The 21,308-nt window shown below is 36.9% G+C and overlaps 1 protein-coding gene across 9 annotated transcripts in view; it reads right to left on the reverse strand.

The window, feature by feature from the left end:
* Nucleotides 1-21,308, reverse strand: part of USH2A (usherin) — a 373,658-nt gene that overhangs the window by 340,691 nt on the left and 11,659 nt on the right. For 8 of the 9 annotated variants that reach the window (XR_013181496.1, XM_077175908.1, XM_077175909.1 and 5 more), the window contains exons 4-5: nt 1,421-1,556; nt 181-244 (exon numbers count right to left, since the gene is read on the reverse strand). The exons of the other annotated variant lie outside the window; for it this stretch is intronic. Coding sequence is in view for 7 of the 8 variants with exons in the window: in XM_077175908.1 (XP_077032023.1) it covers nt 181-244; nt 1,421-1,556 (200 nt within the window). In the remaining variant the exon portion in view is untranslated. The remainder of the gene's footprint in view (nt 1-180; nt 245-1,420; nt 1,557-21,308) is intronic. 9 annotated transcript variants of the gene reach the window in all.

Raw genomic sequence — 21,308 nt, forward strand, 5'->3', positions numbered from 1 at the left:
ACTCAAGATTTTTTAGATTAAAGGTAATCTTTGAAATGAGGCTCAGGGAACTACATCGTCACAAGCAATTATCTAAAGGAAACATCTGAAAAGCACTACACTTTGGGAAATAAGCATATTGTTATCTACACTTCTTTCTCACCACACTCTTATTTTGCTACAAAAGTAAAAGTTCTTTACCTGTTTGTAAGCGCCACTGAGTAAAATCGAAAATCTTGCATTCTTCCAACAAATTGCTCTAAACCTAAGGAAATATACTATAAATAATCCATTGAGCAGAAGGCAGCTTTGCACTGCATGAAAGCACCTTTAATTCAGCACTCAGAAATCTCTCTTGCACAATTACCCCTCCTGAATGAAACCATCTTGGGCCTGGACAAAACTATAGAGGGCAGTGACTTAATTTTTTTGATAAAAAAGAATGATTTATAATAACTTTATAAGAACATTTTGTACCTATCTCTTTTCTGATTAGAGAGGTGGCACAGGGACCGGCTCATTAGACAGAAGTAATGAGCCAGTCCATGTGCCACCTCTAATTAGAGAAGAGATACAGTAGGTACAACTGTACCTATCAATTTATACAATAAAGATAAAAAGCATTTTAAAATATTCCTTTCTTTTACATGATTATTAGCTATCCAGAATTCAGAATCAAAACCACAACAAAATACATTTCCAAATACAAGCTTTAAGAAATGGGGCATAGACTACTTTCTTGCCCAAAGCCACAATAAAACTGTTTATGTGACATATTTTTAGAAGTTAACTTCAAATTATGCATGTTTCTGAAGAGCAATAGTTAGTGCTCTTACACCTGCAGAGCCAAGAATTAGTGAAAAGTAACCAAACATCCCCCACTGTTCTTCAATGATCATGTCATGATATTGAACATATAAAACTCTAGATGTAGATGAAGAGTAAAACTTTCAGGCATTACTAGAGGCTGAAAGATTCTCATTCTGCCATGGTTTACATGAGTATTGATAAAACTGAAGAATACAGCCAGCCAGAAACCTTCAGCTCTCTTCCTGACTCTGCAGAGAGAGTAGTCTAGTGGCCATGCAAATTTCCATTCTGAAACAGAATATATATTCCCTATATTTACCCTGAAAAACTACAGGCAGAAATTAGTGGAATAAGTCACTTTACATACATGTTTTAGAGAATTCAGGAAAACCTATCATATAAATTATGATCATCAATCTATTCCTATACATAGATGTTGGTAGATGACCATAATTTATTCTATCTTCAAGCCAATCTTTTGAGAAAGATAAATGAAAAATAGGAATTTTCTTCTGCAGTAAGGTATTACTTCTCACCATATAGATAACTTAAATTACTCACACTTCTTTTAACCACATCATGTATATTTTGACTATTCCAGTGCATTCCACTAAAGTACTACAAGATTTACCTGTGAAGCTTTGTCCAATTTGCAGAGTACCATCAGCATCAGTATCTGCAACTGTTCCCATAAGAGTCCTTGAATCAAAAGCTGTGTTATCATCTTCCCAACCATTCAAGAAGAAACTAATTCGGCTGTGATGCACCTATAGAATCAACGTAAAGGGGCAAACACATGCTTTATCATGCAATCATTTTGATTTCTCTACATTTTTTTGTCTATCACTGATTAACTGATAACATTACCTCAGGCCATTTGTTCCCTGTCTTTATTTTTGGTGCCTACTGAAAGCAGTTACCTCTTTTTCATTAACATATCACCACTCAGATGCAGAGAGTATAAAATTTCTACAGGAGTTAAATCAAAGAAGGAACTACAGCACAAGGATCTGGTGGAGATGGAGGGGAAGAAAGGAAAAGGAGGGTGGGTGTGTTTCACAAGGTACAAGGCTGGTTACAGCTCCATCACCACTTTGGGCCATGGGCACATGTTACAGCTGTCACAGCTCTTCTCATACATCACTTCAAACAGGCCTCAGGGGGCTGCACACCATGCTCAGGATAATCAAACACAGGCCTCCAACAGCCCCCAAAATGCCTCCCTAACCCAAGCATGCTCCTTCTACAAGGGCTGAAGGGAACAGTATAGGAACTGCCTACATCTGCTTTACACCCACCGGGTAATTCCCTTTCATCCAGGGAACCCTTGGCTAGGAATATGCACTCAGCCAGCACCCCAGGGTACTGTTTTCTGCAAGTGCTCCCTTTCCTGCCAATTCATTTTAAATCTGAGCTAACGTTCATAGAAATCCTTTATGGCATTCTCCCAGCTCCACAAAGTCACAAGATGCTGAGCTTTGACAAAGTTGGGGGGTTTTTTGCATTAGCAATGCTTAGATTTAGGTTACCCAAAATTAGAAAAAGTTTAATAATATGGGAGTGCCTTTCAGCCTTACATTATATGAAATTCAGTACTCTCATTTAAAAAATCCAGGCTCACACAAAATGAAAACCAGAAGTATTATGGCTATAGTCAGGTTCCCATTAATGAAATTAATTATAGAAACTAAGTTGGACTTATTGAAAATTTTTATTTCAGAAAGTTTATTTGCAAAAAAAATTAAATTACTTGGGTTTTAGCAATGTTTAGCTTGCATAAAGTATTTTTCACATGACAACTTGGTAGCTTTAAACTTTTGAAACACCATTTTGCTGCTGCCAATTAACAGAGCATTATTTTAACTTTGCAGGTACAGATGTCTGGTGAATCATGTCTATCAAGGCAAATAAAACTAGAGTGCTTTAGCCCCTCTTGACAGTCACGCCAATCAAAAGAAAATAAACCTGGAATTACTGCTTCCATAAGAACAATACCTATGTGAGGACACAGAAGGTTTACAAGCCAGAATAATTTGTTGCAAAAAAAGGAAAGACAGAACTTATTTACCAGTTAACAAAATATCAGCTTGAAAACCACAATATAAGCCCACACAATACTACTCTGACAATAAAATCTTTCAAATTTCAGACCAAGATAAATGGACACAATTATCTATAAATCTGAGCTCAGATGATCAGCATCTGTGCCTTGAGCAACATGAGCCTATCAGCATTTTAAGAAAGAAAACATGAAATAAGATGGAAGGGTTTGTTTGGCCTTTTTTCTTTTGGCTTCATAGGAGATTGTACAAATGAATTTTTCCTCCTTAAACTGTACTTTCAAACATAAACATGTATGCTGAGCTTTATTGCCATTTCCAGATTCAGTCAATATTTCCCAAATTTAGACAGGAATATTTATTGCCCTTCCACTGATGGAAATTTGAAGGCTATTATCATAATTACTAAGCCTTGAGATTTGTTCAAAAAGTTATTGCTTATGAGTTTCACCGTTCAAAATACATCTCTCCATTTTAAATTATCTTTTGTGTTGACATATCAATGACCTAAATACAAGAATTTCTTTATTTAATTTTAATACAAAGCCCTCTAAACATCTGATGCCCTATTTGCAAGAGCCTAAGCATACGTATATATTGTGGTTACATTGCATTTTTTTCTGCATCACATTTTTTACAGCCTGTTACTGTCATTTGGTGTTTGACTGTTATCATCATAAAAGATACAGGCTTTTCTACTTTGTTATTTGTAGCATTATCTCATGTTTTACAACATCTTTGCACAACATGCCTGCACATGAAATATAACTAGTGAAAAGTTCTCAGTGGTATTAATGCATAAAAAAGAATGTGGTTCCATCTCTACTGTCTTTACCCAGCCAAAAGCTGATGAACAGCCAATTTTCCTTTATCACATTAGCACAGCCATGAGGGAAACACATTTGTTCTAGTCAGCTACACTAAAGATACTATTACCAATCTAACATATACATGTTTTATATCAGCAGTATTCTCAGAGTATGAGGGAGCCAACAATATATTAACACTAGCATGACAGTTTATTTAAGAAAAGAAAATTGTCTCTGTAGAGGGACAGAAGTTAGAAATGTATGGCTAAAGCTCAGTGTCACTGGTCTAATAAAGGTAATAATTCTTAAGCTTTCTTTATAGCAGGTAACACTCCTGTGGCAGCTCTGTCATATCATTCAAATAAAAATGTTGCCTTTTACAAGTTTAAGAGTACCTTTATTTTTAGTCAGATATGAAGCATGTTTCCGCTTTCCTGTTTCCACTGTAAAACATTTCTGAGGGGAATTCAGAAATGGGCACGTTCACCCCCATCAGCTTCTTGAAAACTTACTGTCTCAGGCACAGCTTTATAGGACCTAATTCTGCCTCCCCCTGTGGCAAGCACAGTGTTCACCTCCATGCACCCCATACTAAAATCAGGGGGTCCATTCATGACTTAAGAGTGACAGAATTGGGCCCTAAGTGACCAGGTATTTTTACTTGTTGAAAATAGGTGACTAATGACAATTTTAAATCTCCCTCCCCCCTCCCCCACCACCAATCTCTTTGTATTAAATAGGATTTAGAATAGTTGGGTTTAATATAGCACATCCCCAAGGTAGCCCTAAGCACTTTACAATGCTGAATTGGATATCAGTAGTGCAGTGACTGTGTAAGGCAAAGGCAGCAGTCATTATGCATTTGGCAGTAGCTCAATGTAATGATCCCCCTGCTGGTTATTAAAGGGGGTATGAATATCTGACATGGGAGGAAAATGTAGGAGGGAAACCATGTGTGGTATAAAAAATCCCAGTGGCTCTCCACAGTGGGAGGAGAGGAGGTCTCAAAGTTTGGTGTCAGTTTAGACGACACTAAATAAGAAAAGGCTGGCACCAATTGGGCTGTTTGATGTAGTTATTTAAGGTCTCCTGACCATTAGCATTAAATTCCATACAACAGCACAGAACTAAAAGAAGACTTTCTCTCCTGATTAGGACAACAGGATTATTCCCCAGTTGTCCTTATTAATAATGTTCAATATGAATTTTCCCCAAGAGAGTAACAAGAGATGGGTAGGAAAGGTTGGCTTTGCGGTTGTGCAGAGCACAGGACCAGAAGCCTGGGACATCAGCACTCTAATCCCAGCTCTGCAACCACCTCTCAGTCCTGTGCTTTCCCATCTGTCAGATACAGCAAATCACCTCTCAAGGAGGTGGCAAGGATTAGTTACTAAGATCCATTTGCTCTGAAACTACATCAGCATCTGCCAACATGGAACCTAATACCAACTCCAAGCAATGGAAAATCCATTTGATGGTGAACTGAGGTGGTGAAAGATATCAATACTCTTTCCTCTAATAGCACTCTTGGTATGACCTGGAAGAGTTTCAAAGATGAGAGGTACAGGGCCAAAAGAGCTGACAGGCAAATTCCTTCAGTGCATCCCAAGTTAAGCTTATAGTTCATTCACACAAACAAATTGTGCATCAGAGACAGCAATACCAAATAAAACCACTTCCTAGCAAGGAAAGCTTCCCTGCCATATGGGTCACAGTACTGCAGAATCACAAAATCACAGACTGGGTAAGGTTGGAAGGGACCACAGTGGATCATGTGGTACAACCTCCCTGTTCAAGAAAGGGTCATTCCAGATAACATGTGGCACAGGATTGTGCCCATGTTATTGCTAATGAGACAGGTACAGGAAATTTATTATAATTTTATTTTCTTACCTAAAGATCTGTGCTCTTCAGATCCTACCCACAAAAACACAACAATGAAATTTAACATGAATTTTGCCACTTGGATCAGGCAGAACTGTCATTCAAACAAAAGCCAGTATTTTCACATATTAAGTGCTAACAGAACTGCTAACTTCCACTACATTGCAGTAATCTGTGTGGCAAAAAAGAAACATCACAACCAAATACTCCAGAGCAGTTGCACTGGTTAAGGGACTATGGCAAAAAGCAGAAGCTCCTTGACTGAAGAATACCATGGGTTCTTTCTTTCTCTTTTTTTTATATAAGCCTTGTATTGTACTGATATTTTTAGGTATAATGCATATTGGTATACCAACATATAAATAAAAAAACAGTCCAACAGTTACAAGTAAAGAGTATAATAGGTAGAGTAAAAATATGTATTAGTACAATAAAAATTAACAATATGTTTTTTTCAAAAAACCAAAAAAAGCTTAATATTCCTCATTATCAAAACAGAGGCAGAAGACATTTTGATACCAAGTAAAAGACACAGTTATACTGACTCCACTTTTTTGAACTACAATGACCCTTTCAAAGCCAAAGCCAGTTTGGGGGAGTTCTGAGACTACAATCTACAAAGTTTTGGCTGCCACATAATAACACCCACATTTATTACCTTGCAATGTACATGTGTGATAGCTGGCCCACTTAAGCAACATACGCTTTTTCTTCACGCGCATTAATCATCCTGTCATCAAAATGTCCTCTTACATATATATATAAAGGCAACTGAGACAATTTTAGTTTCTTCCTTGTGGAATTGAATTGCACCATTTCAGCCAAAATAAATGAAGTTAATGGAACCTTTTTTCAGTGAACACTATGATCTTTTTGCATTAGTAAGATTTTTTCATTACAACTTGGTCCTAATATTAATACCACCCAAATACCTTATGGAAAATGATTTCTAATAAATAAGATAGGAAGGAGAGACATAGAAAAGAATTCTTTATAGTTGATTAAAAAAAAATCCCTAAGAATCCTTAAATGTATCACAGCAGAGCTAAAGATCACTAACCAGAGATCAAAGCCTTTACAGGCACTAAATGACACACAACCAACAGAGGCAGTAGCCTCATTCCCAAATATTTTAATTTGTAATTAGTATAGGCTTCAAAGACACCTGTTTTCCAGTTAGTACAACCTTATCCTTTATGTTATCTTTCCTACTCCAATATTTATTGGCATGGGAAAGATTTATTAAAATATTACAGATAAATTATAGGGAGTTATTTCAAGACAACATTAATCTTCTCCACTGGTTGAATATACATTCTTTTTACCCTTACTAATAAGAGCTTCTAGCAACCATAAAATACATTTTAATCCTAACATTTCCTTTCATCATCTTTTGTTCTAATAACTAGATCACAATGTCTGGCAAGACAGATTATTAGAACAGAAGGATTGCTTCCCAGATTTGCAGGCCATAAATGAGGAGTTCCACAACAGAGGGAACTCTGGCACCAAAAATGAAAGGAATAGAAAAAAAATCTTTTCCAGTCATTTAAGCCAAATGATACCAACCTTGGCCTACTTAATTTTCCAGCCAACAGAGTGAAGGCAACCACTTCAACTGCAACTTCAGCTCTTACAGCTATTCAGACCATCACACAAAGTCTCAGATGGAGGGGCAGGACTGACCGACACAGACAAAACAAGAACCAAAAACGCATCTCTCAATACTAGGAAATTACTACATTCCAGTACATGTAATGGACACCACTGTTTTCAAATAAGATTAAAAAGGAGCAGTTCAGGGATATACAATATATAACTGACATGAACAAGATTATTCAAAAAACCATTTATCTGTATATTAAAAATATTTAAAGCAAATTTTTAAGTTAAAGATGCAAATTTAGCTAGTTTGCAAATGCAAGTTAAATTTAAAAACTTAATACAAACTAAAACACAATGTCAGTTTCTGAAATACAAGAAAAATACCCAAATACTCCCCAAATAAGAGAACAGAAAATAAGCTGTAAGAAAACGCAAGTCTGTTTTCATTTTCCTTAAAATACGCCCTATTTGCACAGCAGGCAGTTACTCAGAACTAGAAACAACTATTATAAAGAAGATGATACACAATATGAAGAATTTAAAAATGTTTTATGAGAAGCAGTTAGGTAGCTATACCATTTATCTGTAAGGCAGAAAAAAATGGGGAGGTGGGGGGGAAGCTCAATTTATTTTCCAAATCAGCAAGCTAGCAAGAATGACCCCTCCCTTTACTTGTACTAAAACTAAAGCAACTCCAGAATCAATAAAGTTACACAGGCTTTACAGAGATGTACATTAAAGCAGAAGTTAGCATAAATGATTTGCCTAATCATTCAGAAATAACAAGGAATCAGAGATTATGAGAAATGAGGAGGAGCTGCAACTCACCCAGCTCAAAAATTACTACACAACATACAATTACAATCGCTTACTGTTACTTAATTTGGTGTGGTTCTTATAAAAATTTCCAGCTAAATATGGCTTGCTATCTGTTAAACTAATCAAGATTCAGAAAACCTTTTTTTCCTTCTAAATGTATTGCAGATTTGTGTCAGGAACTTTCTCAATGAGTCCATTCTATAGAAACAGACAGTGTATTAACACATTTTCTCCCAAGGTGAGAAAACAGATTAAGGTTATGACCAAAATGACAGGCCTGTGGCTTCCTTGAATACTTTAATAGAGTCAACAAATCAACAGTGGCCACTGATGACAACAGAGGAAAGAAGACAATAGGTGGAAGGAGGGGAATTAGTGATGCTACTATAATGGTGTAATCAGAAACTTGAGCATAAAAATCTTTTTCACCTTCAACCTGTCTCAATATGCTCCTTTTGCCTGCTCATATAAAGACCTACAGCATATTTACCACTGGGGGACATGTGGTTTCATGTATTTCCTCTGCAAAAGCAGGTGAGAAACAGAAATGTAACAGCTAATAAAGCAAGAGTAAAGGGCTTTTGCATATCAAAGAGAGGAGATGCACACAGGTATGTATTTCAGTATTTTCTTGCATAATTGCAAATCCTGCTGAAGCTGCAATTACAAAGGCTTCCACACAGCTTTAATATTTCATAAATGATTTTTCTGTAAAGAGGAAAGATCAGTGATATGGACTAAGCAAAAGAATTTTGGGGGAAAAACCAGGATGAAACCACTAGCATGAATCCAGGCTTACTTTCAGCTGTCATTTAAGCAGAGCTAGTGACCAAAAACCTTATTGTAGCATTTCATATATTTTTTTTTTAATCTGAGCACCTATGCATCCCTAAATTGATGAATCAGAAACAGCAGACAACTTTCTGCCACAATTCAACACCTTTCCTCACTGAATAAATTGCAGAATTTACATACCTTGAACATTCGTTTTAAAGGAACCTTCCCTAGCCCTCATTTTTGTCTTATTCTCATTTTGCATTATTCTACTAATTTTCACTTCCTCTTTTTTGTCTATATATTTACATTTAGCTTTAAAAAGAATAACCAAACAAAAAAGAAAAAAACAACAGCAACAAAAACCCCAAACAACGTGATAAATGCAGTGAATACAGGTGGGACCAGATTCTTGCCCCCAAGTATTATTTTTCTCAAACACTAATACAAACAGGGAACAAATCAGGTTAACCTGGAAAACAGAGGGGCAGGCACTGATCTCTTCTCTAGTGATCAGAGAGAGGGCCCAAGAGAATGGCATGAAGCTGTGTCAGGGGAGACGAAGGCCAGACACAGACAAGGTTCATCACCCAGAGGGTGGTTGGGCTCTGGAACAGGATGCCCAGCAAAGTGGTCACAGGCCAAGCCTGACAGAGATCAAGAAGTGTTTGGGCAATGCTCTCAGGCACTCTTGGGGCTGGTGCTATGCAGGGCCAAGAGTTGGACTTCTATGATCTGTGTGGGTCTAGTCCAACTCAGGATATTCTATAGTTTTATGACCCCAAGACCCCAAAACTCCTCTACTCTTCCCAACCCTGAAGGTAATCTATCACCCACCTTATGACTGCTTCAAAAACTAAAGAGGTTCCCACAGTTTAACCTCTGCAGATGAGTCAGGATACCACATCACTCTTAGCCATCTTCTACTCCACACATTAGTCACCAGCACTAGTACAGAGCTTGCTTCTACAGTCCCATCTGGCTTAGCCATCCTTACAAAGTACAAAATGAAGCCTAACCAAATTTAAAACCTTAGCTGAATGGATAAGTCAAGAATAAGAACTATCAGTGTGATGGCGTTATTGCTAGAGATGTTTGGGCAGATGTTTTACATACATCAAAGTCTCCTGTGGTCTTTTTTTTATTTTTCCCTCTCTCAGAGATAAAGCTTACAACCTTTACAATAAAAATAGTTCATTTTTAGTGTTTTGTGCTTTGCATTTAATTTTTTTTTTATCTGGAATGAAAATTGAGACAACAGAGGGAACTTGGCAGATCTAAAGCTTGGCAAGAGATAATGAATTTATGTAGCAAACATATGAGAACAAGGATATGTCAGGAGGAATTTGTCTATGAACTTGTTCTCAAACAGACCAGCAAAGACACTAATAACCATGTTAATAGGGACAAGGGGTTTGGGGGAGGGAGGGCTGTGGAAACTAAAGAATAATATCCAAGAGGACAAGCCAGCTCAGACAATTTATCTGCATAACACTGACAGACAAATGGCACCTTCTGCACCAGCAAAAGAACTGCCTGACGAGTTTGCCAGTGAAGCTTGTGCTGCTCCAGCTACAATCCTGTCACAATTTCAAATCTTCAGTCCGTTTTTAGTTGGTTTGCCCAATAGCAAATGCAAAAGCTATAAACAAAATAAAATCAATTTTATCTGCTCTTATTAAATTATTTGCTCACATTTCTAAATTCCTCTCCTTCCACATTCAAATACTATACCAGCTTCAGATGGCAAAAACATAGTTTTTGAGCTGTAAGAACTCCACGTCCCCAGGCAAACCCAAATTCACGCCTCTGTACTTCAGACCTTGGAAGCAACTTAGCTGCAAGTCTGAAGGAAAAGAACAGAAGGTGACAGAGGCAAGGTGCAACCCTGGCTACTATGGAGGTTTCAATGTGATGTTTTTCGCACATATTTAGTTCTCAAGACAAACAGCATTTTACAGGAAGGAAACAAAGAGGGCTCAAAGCTTTTCATTGCCATCACTAACATAAGTAACAACATGGCCTGGGACTTTATTATGATGATTTTCAAAAAGAAGGTGCTTAAGTTACCATCCATGGTTAGGGGAAATTCCTTCACTTCTAACCACTCTGTCATTTTTAGAAGGAAGACCTGCCAATATAGTTCTAGGCCGTGATTCATTATCTAACTCTTGCCAAAACTACAGAGTCAATTCTGTCCTCTCACCAGAACACATCAGTCTACCTGAAATATGCAACTAGAAACATTTTATTTTAAGTATTTTATTTTGGGTTTATTCATATCAAAACTCAAGGATGCTGCAATCCTATTATTCACTGAGAGGCGGAATTTAAAAAATCTCCCTTGCAGAACCTCCTTAAGCTCTATAGGAAAATCACCCTTGCCTTTAAGAACAGAAACTGAATTTGTGAGTGGAAACAATATATGTACAAGGCATTTGGTGTTAAATCACTGATTTTTACTTCAAAATCAGGATGGTGCTTTAAGCTGACTAGGAACCCACAGAGAGAAATGGTTTGAAATAATTCAAAACTTTGATTCTTCAGTATGTTCCAAATGAAGTTTCAATGCAAGCAAGTTCACCATAAACAGGATCAACTAACTGAATCAAGGATTGAAACTATTTTAACCCAGACTATTTTAGAACTGTTATGAGAAATTACAAGAAAAGATGCCTTTCTTTGGAAAATTTATAGGGAATGCTAACACACATAAGTATTTGATGACACTGTGCACAATTTTGTTGCAGAATCCAGACAATTTTAACTTTCACTAACATAATAGGGTAAGAACACCTGTGCTGACTATATTTCCCTGCAGGCCAGAAAACTGATAGAATACCAGAAAAACATTCCAAAGAGAATAATGCTTTTTCATCTTTGCGCATATCCTCTACCTCTTCTTTTTCTTATCCTCTTCTTGTTAGACTTTGACAGACACTTTTCCAGAAGTTCCCGATAAAATAAAATCTTTCATTAGATAGCTTTTGAAATTAAAACTGCCTAAATGGGAAAAAACCACCATTGCTTAAATACCAAAATTGACTCATCACAACATTCTGTCCAGAGATAACAAGTGGAGTGACTAGTACTTCAGCTGTGAGTTTATTTAAATGTAGACATACACATGCAGTATTAGGAAGGCAAAAACAGGATATGAAATAAACATAAGGCATCAGCTCTAAGCTCACTGTCAAGAATATACCAAGGATTCTAACCACAGAGTTCAGCTGAAGGTAACTATCTGTCAAATGTAATCTGTGCAAGTGAATATGCTTAAGCTGGTGCTATGAATCAACCAAAATTGCTTTGGTCTTATTGACATTCAATTGCAAGAAGTTGCAGCTCATCCAGTCCAATAGACATCTGACAACACCAAGAGTGCTTCAGTGACAGAAAGCTTTAAATATAGATGCAACTATCATCACAATACACACGGAACTAAACTTTATGATCCCTCATACCATGTTCAGAAACAGGGCATCAGCTGAATGCTATAAGACCACATGGTCATCCTCTCTGCCTGTTGCCAATTCCTACAGTTAACAAATCACTGCAATTTAAAAAAGAAAAAAGAGAGATTACAGATTGACCGAAATAGACCATTTAATCTTCCACTAATGTCCCATTAAATCTCTCCCCAAAATATGCTTCTGCCATTATAATCTTTGGTCACCTTTTAAAAATAAAATTCGAGATCAAAATTTGTTGAAACTGTTTGCATTAGTTAAGGGGCAGATCTTCAGCTACTACAAATTGCCTTTAGCTTCAGCAATGTCCTTTTACACCTGCCCAAATAAGTTAAATATACTTTCTTCCTCACATTTGTTCTTTGAAACAAGATGTCTGATAATGCGTGTATGTGGGAGATTGAACAATAAAACAACTCGCACAAAGGATCCCAAAAGCAGAGACAATTTGTGTCCTAACTTTACACAAAAGAAAGGAATACCACTTGCAACCATGTTTGGGTTTGTTTCACTCTTGTCTCAGAGAAATCCTGCCAGCACAACACAGTGTCTTTTTCTAAAGATTTTCATATTTCCACACAATCTATACCAGTTGTTATATTCTCCCATGCTTGCCCTTCCCAGCTCTGGCTTCCCTTGCTACACAGTGAATTGAAATCATCCCAGATTCACAAACAGATAAAAGAAGTTAGGAAAGAAAAAAAAAGTCTACTATATACAGCTTGCAATCATGTTTAAGGGGATGCATAGTGATTTTGTGGAGAAGAGGGGAGAAAGACTCCTGCCCACGTTATGAGCACTCTGAACAGTTATGCCCACACTCTGAGAAATGCAGTGTGAAAAAAACAAGAGACTTGAGGAAGAAACCTCATCAGGGGACTACAGTGACAGAACTATCTTAAAACAGAAGGGCTGGAGAAGATAAAGGGACAGCAGAAGAAATGGTAAAGAACAGCGAAGGGGAAGGAAAAAGCATAAGGTCGGGAGGGGCAAGTTGTCTCTTTGCCTTTCCTTCTTTTGCCTCAGGCCCATATCGGCCTTTCCTTTTCTTGACTTAACTGGGATGAATTTTAATTGCAACCTCTCTATGTGTTTTATATACTATGTACTCTCTACTTGTGTGGAGTGGATTTCCCATTCATCACAGGATTGCAGGCAAAAACCCCAGGAGCATTTTGCTTTCCTTCAAAGTTCGCTTTGCTAAAATCAATAACTTTAGGGCTGCTTCTCCATCTAGCCCAAACCCCCACCCCACAACCATTTCAAATTTCATGATTTTTGATCATTTGATTTTGCTTCTTGTCTCCACATACAGATTTACGGTTAAAGCTTTTCCATAACTGTGACAGTATTCTCCACTGCTTCATTAACAGCATAAAGAGCAATCTTACAGCAACAGCAGAAACATGCTCTCATTTGTAGTTTTAATACAGTTCATATCATAACTGATCTCTAACAATCTCTCTCCTTACTGTCTTCTCTTCAGTACACCAGCATTCTTCAAATCAAAGTTCTGGTTTTCTTAGGGACCATTGCCTGTCTTAAATACTTTTATGGCCAGGGCTTTTTTTCTGACCACCAGCAAGTCTGGTACAACAGCCAAGAATCACAACTACACTAAACTGTCCTTAGCTTGCACACAAACCTCTAAACTTAGTTTTTAAAAAATGTAGTTAAAGAAAAAAATTAAAATTGAGGGGGTGAGAACAGGAGTGTTTCCTACTGCAGATAGAGTATTATCCCTCAGCAATATTGTTACATCTCTTTCAGCTTAATATTAGCTCTCCCTTCACTGAAACTGTGTATCTTGGCATTTTAAATCCCCCTTCATTTTCCTGGTTGTCTGTCTTATTCCAATAATATCTTTCTTATCCTTGAAAACATGTCACTCCCATTCAGCAGTCTTATTACATATGCTCCTAGCATTTGTATAAAAGATATTTAGCTTTTCTCTTTGCCCTCCTTTACTTTTCTTTTTCACTATCTCCTACAATGTTAATCCCTTCTCAGTGGGAAATGGTTTTCCTTCAATCCAAGTCTTTCTTGTCGTGCATAGATCCACTAGTTCAGCTTGAATTCCCTGAAGAACAACATAAATTTAAAATTAAAAAAAGGGGGGGGAGGGTGTAAGGGGAAAGGAACCCTGAAATGCTCCTGAAACAATTAACTCTGTTCAAGTTTAAGCCATTTATTAATATAAATTTGACCCTAAACAGCAAAATCAAAAAGCAACTGGAACACAGACTGATCCATAAGGCAGTTTACAAGCTTAAGAAAAACTAAGAGCTACTTCATTAACAAAACCTTCAAGATGCAAAAATGCAAGTGACAGCAAGCAGAAGGATCCAAAATAAGAAACATACAAATTGTTCATTTTTCATATGGGGTAATTTTAGTACTGTATTAAAAACTGAGTGGTGTAACCCACATTCAATTATCTAATAAACTAGGCTGGAGACAAAGAAAGATCCATGTGAAAAGAGACAGCTTTTGAAATGGACTATATTTTTAAAGAATCAGTATTTTAAAAAGTAAACACTGCTTTAGAATCAACATTGAATCGGAGATTAGCAATTCTTTTGCTCAGAGTAATCATTCCAAGTATAGATTGGCAATTTTCGCTTAATCTTTTGTTGACCCATAGTTTGAAAGCATTTCATTAGTATGAAGAAGTATTAAAATGGTTAATTACAGCTATTCCACTTTCTACCCCAACCAGCACTGCACCAATATCCTTTATTGCCAGGGTCAGTAGAGCTGTATCAATCTGTTACTGATTCCTCAGGACAGAACACATGGGGCAGGGGAGTGCCAGAGAGAAGCCAAGAGAGCAAAACTGCAAATAGAGATTCTGTTAGAAACTGAAGGAAAGTAGAAATAAGCCTAGCTACAACTACTATTTTAACCATTGACCAAACTATTCTTTTTACATGGGAAGCTTTAACAAGTGACACCTATGCTGTAAATGACTTCCAAACAAAAAAAAAAAAAAAATGAGAGGATCCTAGTCACCAGATCTGAAAATGCATGAAGAACAATTGCTTTCTTGCTGCATAATGATTCTATTTTCCCCAAATCACAGAAGAAATCAGATCCAACATTCGATGATCACTACAGTAACATGAAAGAAGACAAGTATTAAGGATTCCACAAGCTGCTTTTTAGTAGCTAAAACAGTTACACAGACTTGCCACAATTAACTGAAGCAAAAGGTCAGAAAGTACATTTTAGATAATCTCATAACAATGCATATTTTCTCTCTGCCCCCTCCATTTAAAATATAGTAAAACCACTGATTCAGAATTTTCACGAACTACTTGTAATCATGTAAATTAGGGATGAGATGTGGATGTCAAATTAAATGTCCCTTCTGAATAAAGTCTTCTGCTTCACTAGTCAAAGAATAAGCAGATACCCGCACAAATGAGGGGCACTGTTACTAATGTACAATTATTAACCTTTTATGACACTATCAGCTGCATATTAAATTCTAGTCTTTTAAACTGATTATATCTGAAGATTTTGCACCATTTTACACCTCTCAGTACTATGACTCCTCAGTAATTCCCAAATTTAATGCAAGAATACACTGATTCTACAAAACAGAACTGAACAGGTCTGCTGGGACTGAAAAGTTGAAAATCCATTCCTCTGTCTTTTTGGGGGGATGATTTACATAAGAAGAAAGCAATTATTTCTGCCCTCTGAATGCCTTGCCACAAAAAGTTCCATGTATCCAGTTAAGGGATTTTTGCAAATAAAGTCTCATCTCTTCTTTCAGGGCTTAGCTTCTTTTCATGGCCAAGGAGCCACAAAAGTCTGTCTTTGATTCTTTTCATATTCTTCCCCACAACCTTACTTCAGGCCTTTCCCTCCTCCTCTGTGCCCTGCTTTCTTCCATCCATCACAAAGTCCTTTAGAAATGGTCATTCAACCACTCCTTTGTACTCTAACTCTCCAACACTCTTTTTGATGGCAATTCACTGTAAGCTTCAATTTTCATTTTTTATAATAACTGCTTTTTTCCACAGTTACTAAGCATCTTAGCAGCCAAGCTTTGCAGAGATCCAAACTGTGCTGTTAATTCCACTCAGACCAAAAGGGACTTTGGAGGACAGTGTTTTGGTAGCTTATTGTCAGTAGTTTATTTTTGGAAAAAGTTAAATGAAATCGTTTATGCATCAGCTCCCTCAACTACATTTTGCTAGAGATGGGCCAGGAGATGACCAGGGGAGGCTACTTATAAAGTTCATAGTGATCTCCTGAGCACTTCAGAGCACAGGCCTCAAGTTAAGGCAAAGAAAAGCCACAAAGATTACTGAACAGCACAGAGAAGGATGTCAATAAACACAGTTTTAGAAAAAGGATAAAGGCCCTTCAAACATAATTAAATGCACTCAGAAGTCCAGCAGAAGAGTGGCAATGCAACCTGTTATGCGCATGACTTACAGACAAGAGGTACATACATAAGGCACAAGCAAGCAGTAACCAGAGAAGCTCAGAAAGATAACAGACTTTTTCTTTTGACCTGCCTTGATTTAAAGAACCACTCAAGTCACATGGGACATGGTCATCAAGCTGGAAAGAAAAAGGCACATACCTCTGAGTACTGACGATAAATCTTCAAGGGTAAGAATTTCAATGTAAAGAAACAGAAGTTTAAAGTTCTAAAATGTCAGATTTGGAGCAATGATGATGGTTTATTGTATGCTGCCACTGAATACCACATCATGATTTGCTTAGAAGTGCAACAAGGATGACCCTCACAAGATAGATGGGCCATCTACAATCAGTCAATAGCAAGGATACACCTAAACACCACCTGAAAGGAGAGAAGAGAGGTTTGAGACGAAAATATTTTGGCTTTTATTCAGGAGGCAGAAGATAAAAAGCCAGTGCCAATCTTTGAAATGCTGCCAGTATCACAAAGGGTCAGACAAGCAAGGCTGCATGACTCTGCACACAAACAGAGCTTGGAAGAAGGGATTTAGGTCAATTCCAAATCTAAACCCTTTTCTAGAACAGACAGAATCAAAGGAGGGTCAGCTGCTTCTATATCCAAATAAAGGCAGTTTATTTGTGTATCAAGGTGAGAAAGAAATGAAAAGTTGGGGGAGAAAAATCAAGTATCTAAACTAGAACTGTCCTAACTAAGCATACACATAGACTGTAAATTATGACAAAATATATAAAACAAAACATATCTGTCTTTAAAATCTAAAGCCCAAGATGTTTCAACCTGAATGTCAGGAATTACACAGACCATACCACTTAAAAAGTGTTGCTATGCCTTAAAGAAAGCTCAAATTTTGATCAAGAAGCTGAGGTGGCTGTATTAAAACATACTACAGAACCTGGTATTCCAGCCCTTTTCAGTGGGAAAAAAAAAATAAAAAGTACCTTCAAATTCAATGGAAGATCAGAAAAGAAGCAGAAACAAAAAAAAACCCCTCTGACCTATTTTCAATTAACCCTACACAAAGAAAAGAACAATGCAGAAATTAAAGTTATAGACATGATGCATGAAGAAGTCTTGGATCATTTCTTCTTTCTTCTGAGAATCCATGAAATCAAGTCTGTACTTCTGTACTGGATGAATTGGTTGGAAAAGCACATGGGTTAATACTGTACACTAGAAAAGGCAACATGACTTTTGTGGAAGGAAATCAAGATCCAATTTGAATTCTTTGAAGTAAAGATGCATGTGGATAAGAAGAACTGACCAATATAACATAATGGCTTTCCAAGAAGGTTTCAAACTTTAAAACTTGGAAGAGATTAAATGGTCACATTTCACACAGACAGTAGTTTATCACTAACTCCAACAATCTCTGCTCCCTAACTTTTTGTACAAGCTTGAAAAGTGGTTAGTGAGGTGAAAAAAAGATGGAGTGAATACATGCAGATACTGGAAATCAAAGCTCACTTCAAAGGTACAAAGGATCTCAAAATTGTTAAGGAACAGGCAGCAAAGTAGCAGACTAAATGTCTTGTTGACCACAAGGTAGCAGACAAGAAAAATATTCTTGTCCATGTAAACATAACACTAAATTCTGAACAGTCGCTGCTCCAAGTGGTCTTAGAGTTACTATAGAGTGTCCCTCACTAATGAACAAAAAAGAAACATTCTTTATTGGGAAAGAAATTTTTAAAAGCCCACAGAACTTTATTGTTTAGAAATTTGTGGTGCAAAATGTCTAGGATAACAAGTGGAGTTTTATCCCTTGCATCCTCCATTAACCCCAAAAGTTTCTGAAAATATCACTGAGGATGAACAAAATGCACAATGGCTTCAATATAAGGAGAAATCTCACTTACGAATTATTTTAACATGTGATAAAGTTCTATAATCAAAATATCAAAAAGCATAAGAATGATAAATGAAAAGAAACTGGGAAAAGAAATCAGCAAAAAAAGAAGTTGGCAGACAGCAGATTTAAAATAAAGAACGATTTCATACAGCCATAATGCCATATGAGGAACTCATTGCCACAAGAGTCCATTGCCAAGATATAAATTATATCTACTTTTATATATAATATATATTCATAATTATATTTATCTATAATTATACATATTCCAATTTGTAAATTAAAAGAAAAATAATTAGACTATTAAACTAAAAACAGGTCAGTTAGTGACTATTCAAGACAGTCCAGCTTAAGAAGCTTCAAAACCCACTGATTTTCAGAAAATAAGTCAATGATACATCTAAAACAAAGTTATTCCTATTAATGTACTCTTCTTTTATACTCCAAGACAGGCTTTCTAGACAGCTATCAAACAGAGTCTTTAAATGATGCAAAAATTAGAGCATTACTGAGCCAAGGCACTAGAATGAAACACATGGACAAGAGGAGTTCCTTTCCCTCTCCCATCCCAGATCCTTCTAATTTCTACACAACCCGATCAGTTGTTCAGAGCCAGGAAATATTCTTTGCTTCCAGGAGAAAATGATACATGTGAAGTCTTACAAGATTCCCCCTCTGAACTGCCACCAGCACACATGGATTTTGTGTTGTACAAGATCTACACATGTAATTTATGTCACCCTCCATTTGTTGCACACACAGATGTTAACGCAAGATGTAAGACAGAGTTCACACATAAATAATGGAGGTTGCACAAAGAACAACCTGAAAGTTTCACCTTCCATTTCTTGATCACACTACTGATTTAAGTCTGTCTTTAACCTACAAAAACCTGAACCAAAGGTAGAAATTAGTTCTAAAAATAAATTAATAATACACCCAAAACAGACAACCAAACCCAAAAACAAACACAAACCCACAAAAACAAAAGCTCTTCTATTTGGCTGTACTCGTGAATTAGACTCGTCAAAAAAAGTTTCAAGTACCTTGTGAAAACATTTATAAAAAAACTTGCACGGCATAAAGCAGAAAGGACAATTGTTCAGTATTTGCAATCCATCGTTACCAGCAAAGATGCTGCAATCAGTTGCCTGTTTGCTGCTCACACACTGTGCAGCCAAGAACTACCTGCTGGAGGACCTTCTGCCCACATTGCAAATAGTGTGCTCTATATGGTGATAATCCACAGTACAACTTCAAGCTTGGTCTCTCCAAAAAGGAATCAAATGGAAGCATCTCAATAGTAAAACAAGACTCAAAATAGACAGAAGGCAAACCTGGATCAACAAGAACTCTTCCTGTACACAAAAGTGACAATGTGGATGCACCCAGCAAGTCTCCTCTTAGTTCAGCGTATCAACAACTATAAAAAACACAAGGAGACACTTCCAAACTCATAGTTTCTCCCCATGCAATTCAAGGGCACACAAAAGTACCTGAGACCTGCAGGACAGAAAGTTCGGAGACTGGGGGGGAAATAAGAAGGCAAATCATTCTTAATGGAGTGTTTTCATTATTAAAAATACAATTTAATTGGCTGCAATTTATTTTTGTATAAGGAAAGAAACTTCTTGCAAAGCAAATTGAAGATTGATGCTTTTCAAATCTTGAAACTCTCTAGACAAATAAGGCATAGCTTCTGTAAAACATTCAATACCACCTCCTCTCAGTACTGGCCACACAAAGATTTAATTCCATTCCTACCATATATAACAGTCTGGGCAGATTTCAGTGGTATTTTCAACTGCAATTACAGAATACATTTGCAATTTCCAGAAGTGGAATCAAGATGGCATTGACAAAACCTGTATTTTTGGCGTTCTCTGAAATTAAAATCTTAGTCCAGACAAAGTTCCTTGCCTTGTGTTCCGAGGCAGCTGTTAGACTGCAAATTTAAATCTGCAAATATATTCAAACTCATACTCAGGCAAGAAAATAAGTAGTTTAAGAGACAGTGTGAGTAGAATCAATCATCTTGGAAATACGCTGCTTTCTCAAGAAGCTGAAGGTACAGCAGAGCTTTCAAATGTACACAGTCAGCATCCTAATACCCACAGAACACGAGGAGAAAAGGCAAGAACCATAGTAGGACCTCTGGATGCAGGAAAAAACAAATAAGTTTTACGGATATCAAAGAACACAGAGGCTGCATGTCCAGCAGCAGTACCTGAATGGCCTACAAGAGTAGCAGAACAGATGCTGAAGCAGCTCCATGCTCATTGTGTCTGTGAACAGTTCTTTAAACACACACTCAAATACATGACAGACTGTAATGCATGTTTTATTTCCACTGTCTGGCAGGAGCAGAGCACCAGCCATATGGATAGACTGCATCCTCACAAATATTTTCAACACACAATTGCAATTAATAGACAAGAAGCTCCCAAATGCAGAATTAATGCGAACTCTCCACTCCCTTCTTGGACCTGACAAACTACTCTTAATAGATAGTAAGTGATGACTTCAAAGAGGAGATCAAAGCAGTTTGTTAAATCAAAATGCTTTCTTGCTTTCTCATGTCCTTGTTAAAATTAGGGACCATACATTTTAGAACACCCTGTATTTAGTGAGACATACATAGGGAGTGTATAGAATAAATGTTTGCCTCCCTGCTTTTAAGTCTCAGGTTCTTTGCTTATAAAATAAACTGTAAAGTATTCAAAAACTTGTGCAGAAAATAAAAGGATTTCACAAATTGGAAAGGACAAGTTTTCTCTTGATAGTCAA

This window comes from Agelaius phoeniceus, chromosome 3, assembly GCF_051311805.1.
Source record: "Agelaius phoeniceus isolate bAgePho1 chromosome 3, bAgePho1.hap1, whole genome shotgun sequence".
NCBI classification, from domain to species: domain Eukaryota; kingdom Metazoa; phylum Chordata; class Aves; order Passeriformes; family Icteridae; genus Agelaius; species Agelaius phoeniceus.